General features: G+C 47.0%; 1 protein-coding gene across 2 annotated transcripts in view; it reads left to right on the top strand.

Annotated features, from left to right (window-relative positions):
• Kif2c (kinesin family member 2C) overlaps window positions 1–4,992 on the top strand; it is a 24,371-nt gene that overhangs the window by 6,681 nt on the left and 12,698 nt on the right. The window contains exons 5-8 of one of the 2 annotated variants that reach the window (XM_028786136.1): window positions 945–1,067; window positions 2,440–2,559; window positions 3,962–4,062; window positions 4,635–4,730. In XM_028786136.1, the coding sequence (XP_028641969.1) occupies window positions 945–1,067; window positions 2,440–2,559; window positions 3,962–4,062; window positions 4,635–4,730 (440 nt within the window). Of the gene's footprint in view, window positions 1–944; window positions 1,068–2,436; window positions 2,560–3,961; window positions 4,063–4,634; window positions 4,731–4,992 lie in introns of both variants that reach the window. The other variant, XM_028786127.1, reaches the window with a different exon arrangement.

A 4,992-nucleotide genomic window follows, 5' to 3' on the forward strand; every position in this document is an offset into this window, starting at 1 on the left:
TCTCTCTCTCTCTCTCTCTCTCTCTCTCTCTCTCTCTTTCTCTCTCTTTCTCTCTCTCTCTGTGCACTGATCCCTTAAGCAGTGCCCCTTCCCCTTCTTCTCTTGTAGTGGGAGTCTGGCAGATCTTGCTCTGTTACTCTCATTGTTTGGGATTAAAGGTGTGTAGTAAGGATGTGCCTGCACTCCAGCCAGAAGGATTAAAGGTGTGCCACAACTAGAAACAGTTATCCAGTAAACAATACAATCTTGGCATTCACAATGTGATCAGATGTCCATAACATAAACCCTGAGCCATCTCTCCATTCCTTAAAAAAAAAAAAAAAAGGATCTTAAAAAAATTTTTTTTTCCCCCTTCAAGACTTAGAAAAATGGGTCTTCCCTCTGGGAAATTTTTTTTTTTTTTTTTTTTTTTTTTTTAATTTTTATTTTATTTATTATATGTAAGTACACTGTAGCTGTCTTCAGACACTCCACAAGAGGGCATCATATATCATTACAGATGGTTGTTAGCCACCATGTGGTTGCTGGGATTTGAACTCATGACCTCTGGAAGAGCAGTCAGTGCTCTTAACCACTGAGCCATCTCACCAGCCCCTCTGGAAATGATTTTAGATTTGCTGTAGGTCCTTCCATTTATTTATTCATCCCCTCCCCATCTTTCTGACTGTTTCCCATACTGGAGATTGAACCCAGGGCCACATACATTCTAGATTAGCACTTGACCACTGAGCTGTATTGCTAGCCCAAGACAAATGTTCTTTGCCTGCAAGAGTACTGAGATCTACTGACTGCACAAATAGTTTGGGGGTAGTAGTACTTGGTCTTCCAAATGCTTCCTTTCCTGGGCTCGTCTCCGGGTGGCCAGGATCTAGCCTGCCTTGTGTAGAATCTGCTGCTGTTAGCTCGCCTTATCTTGTAGCACTGATTGGTCCTCTTGGCCTTAGGCCTTCGAAGCCGTTCCACTCGCATGTCCACTGTCTCAGAAGTTCGAATCCCTGCTCAGGAGAATGAAATGGAGGTGGAGCTGTCTGCACCTACAAACTCTCGCAAGCAGTTTCCTGGTCCCAGTGAGTACTGAGCATGCTCTCCTTGTGTAAGCCCCCCCTCCCCCCGAAGCTCCTTATGCTTTATATGTGCCCAGCCCACTGTGTTTCCCAGGGTCCATGCATGCCTGCTTCAGGATGGGCTTTGTCATGAAGGGGAAAGCCTCAGAGGCCTGATTCTACAGACTTGAGCCAAGCATGACTTTTCAGGTCAGACAGAAGCAAAGTCAGGGGAAAAGGAAAAAGCATGGATGATGGCTGGTTGGGCAACAGTTAACTCTGTGGGCTCAGTTAACTGGTGACTGAGGTTGTCACAATTAAAGTGCCAGTACTCAAGAGATTGCCATGGGTTTGAAATCGGAGTGGGCTACAGAGGGAAACTCTGTCTCCATACATCCCTATGCACGGGGGGGGGGGGGGGGGGGGCGGGGGGCACACACACACACGCCCCAAGAACAACAACAAAAATTCAAACTGAAAAAAGAAAAAAAAAATAAAACAAGATACCACAGAAAGTATAATCCTTCATGTCTTTTTGGTTTTTCGAGACAGGGTTTCTCTGTGTAGCCCTGGCTGTCCTGGAACTCACTCTGTAGACCAGGCTGGCCTCGAACTCAGAAATCTGCCTGCCTCTGCCTCCCAAGTGCTGGGATTAAAGGCGTGCGCCACCACCGCCCGGCTAATCCTTCATGTCTTACTACCCTCATATGTGGCTATGGTCCTTTCCTATAGATGGACATAATACATACAGCATAATTTAGTGCCTCATAAAATCTTTATCTACGCCGGGCAGTGGTTGCTTGAAAAAACAACAACAAAAAAATCCTTATCTACTTTACCCAACCAGTTGAAAAAGCACTTTAAAATTATTATTGGGTTGGGGCTGTACCTTAATTGTTAGAATGCTTGCCTAGCTTGCACACAACCCTGGGTTCCATTCCTGGCACCGTATGAAACAACATAGTGGAACTCATCTGAGATTCTAGCACTCGTGAGGCAGAATGGTTACAAGTTTGACGTTAACTTCAGTTCAATCACAGTGAATTTGAGGTCAGCCTAGGCTATGTGATACCCTGTCTCAAAACAATTGTCTCCCTCCCCTTTTGTTCTTTACCCTATGATAGCCTAGAATTTATCCTAGGCTGCTCTTGGACTTGGAGAAGTCATTCTCCCTTAGCCTCCCAAGTGCTACAGGTGGAAACTACTTTGATGTTTAGTTTAAGTTTGTTTAGCCCAGGTGTGACCCCTGGCTGGGAGGGGGGTTGGATTTGGGCTGAGGGCAAGAGGAAAAGCCTAAGTACGGCCCTTGACCCACCCCCCATCCCCCACCCCCAGATTCAAGGACAGCTGCTTCATGCTGCCAGCTTCTCCAGTGACTCTTGTTCTCCCACAGCAGGCCACCCTAGGCCCTCCTGCTCCACAGTGACAGAATTACCACTGTCAATGGTCAGTGAGGATGCAGAAGAGCAAGTCCACTCCACCCGAAGCACTTCCTCTGCAAACCCTGGGAATTCAGGTAGACATGCTGGGTCCTGTGTGTTTCTGCTCTAGCATGGGCCTGGGAGTTAACACTGGGCCTGCCTGGGTCTGAGTGCAAACCCTGTTATTACCTTGAGGGTCTTGTGGTTATGGACTGAATCTTCCACAAGACACAGTTTGTCAGAAGCCATTTGGTGAGATAGATAGACTCACAACCCAGAGGACTTTCCCCAATGCAGTGGGAATGGCTTGCTTTTTAAAAAAAAAAAATTAAGATTTATTGATTTTAGCCAGATGTAGTGGCTCATGCCTTTGGTCTCAGCATTTGGGAGGCAGAGGCAGGTGGATCTCTGTGGGTTCGAGGCTAGCCTGGTCTATAGAGGGAGTTTCAGACCAGCCAGGGCTACACAGAGAAACCATGTCTGAAAAAACAAAGATTTATTGACTTTTTTTTAATTTTTATCTATTTATTTATTTATTTTTGGTTTTGGTTTTGGTTTTTCAAGACAGGGTTTCTCTGTGTAGCCCTGGCTGCCCTGGAGCTCACTCTGTAGACCAGGCTAGCCTCAAACTCTCGAACTCAGAAATCTGCCTGCCTCTGCCTCCCAAGTGCTGGGATTAAAGGCGTGCGCCACCACTGCCCAGCTTTAATATGTTTTTTATGTCTTTTACCTGCATGCATGTCTGTGCACTATGTGCACACCTGGTGCCTATGGAAGTCAGAAGAGGGCATCGGATCTCCTCGGACTGGCGTTATAGATGGTTGTGAACTACCATGTGGGAATCAAACCTGGGTCTTCTGCAAGAGCAAGTGTTCTTAGTCATTGAGCCATCTCTCCAGATCTGCCTCGTTTTGATTTTAGAGGAAATAGCTAAATAAGCATAAAGAGAGCACAAGTCAAAACCAGAATGGGGTGATTATCACTCTGATGTCACACTGTCCCGGTTAGTCCTCCATGGACTTGTCCATCCAAGGGTCAGATCTGTTGCTTCTTGCATTTACTAGTTTACAGACCAAAAAAAAAAAAACTGTACAAAAGAGGCTGGGGTGTGTTGGTGAGGTGGCTGAGCAGTAAATGGTGCTTGCACTAAACCTGATGATCCCACATGGTAGGAGGAGAGAACTGACTTGCATGTGTGGCATGCGTGAGCATGCAGACAAACACACTAATTTATAAGCAAATAGGCCGGATACCTTTGATCCCAGCACTTGGGAAGCAAAGTGGTGGGGGGGGGGCGAATCTGATCTATAAAGGAGACCAGCCTGGGGTATCTACAGTGAGTTCTGAAATAGCCAGAGCTAAACAAAGAAACACTATCTTGAAGAAAACAAAAGAAACAAAAGCAGATAGGGTCTAGAGAAGGAAGACCTGATGAGATAGTTGGAGACTGACAGAGGGGACTGGGAGAGTCAACGAGCAGCTTCCTTCTCTTCTCAGTTCGGAGGAAATCGTGCATTGTGAAGGAGATGGAGAAAATGAAGAACAAGCGTGAAGAGAAGCGGGCCCAGAACTCTGAGATAAGAATCAAACGAGCTCAGGTGACTCTTGGAGACGTGGGCGAGTTTTCACACAGGCTCCCCAACAGATGAGCCGTCAGCACAGAGCTGGCCCAGCGTTTCTAAGGCTCCAGCTCTGATATCTAGGAAGTTTGGTTGCTTCTTTTCAGAATTCAGAAATCAAATGCATAATTCAAAAATTATCTGAAGATGTTCAGCTGAGCCATACTTGATGCCGATTGGCCAGTGGGGTGGCCCATCTTGTCCTAACAAGGTGTAATGCTTTTGCTGGGCGTGCCTGCTTGCTTTCTTGTCCATCCACTCTAAGCTGTATTATCAAGCTGTGGAATCAGTGGCAATGAAGTCTCCTTAGTTGGGTAACTGCTCTGAGGAAACCCACTCCCTTGCTTTGCCTCCTAAGATGGGGAAAGCAGCTCTGGTCCCTGGTGCATTGCTATGCTCCCCAACAGTCCTGCCCTCAGGACTGTGACTGGCTTCTCAGGCTGGAGCTGGGGTGAGGCTCTCCTTAGCTGAGGAGCAGTTGCTGCCTGAGTAGCTCTGGTCTAAGAGCATTCACTTAACAGTCTGCCTTTTGTCCTTTCTGCTTCACACAGGAATATGACAACAGCTTTCCAAACTGGGAATTTGCCAGGATGATTAAAGAGTTTCGGGTTACTATGGAATGTAACCCACTTACTGTGACAGACCCTGTGAGTATACCAGAAAGTCTCCTCTTCCCTGAGCAGGTGAACCACTGAAAGACAAGGAGAAAGCATTCAGAGATCACCATTCACTCTTGAGTGTTATCTGGGGGTGGGGTGGGGTGTTTTCTCTCTTCTTTTTCCCTTACCACCCTCCTCTGTGTGTGCATGACCTGCCATTCACCTCTGGTGTGTGTGTGTGTCTCCTCTCTCTCCCTCTCCCTCTCCCTCTCCCTCTCCCTCTCCCTCTCCCTCTCCCTCTCCCTCTCCC

The sequence above is a fragment of the Grammomys surdaster genome, unplaced genomic scaffold (genome assembly GCF_004785775.1).
Source record: "Grammomys surdaster isolate TR1022 unplaced genomic scaffold, NIH_TR_1.0 100, whole genome shotgun sequence".
In the NCBI taxonomy this organism is placed as follows: Eukaryota; Metazoa; Chordata; class Mammalia; order Rodentia; family Muridae; genus Grammomys; species Grammomys surdaster.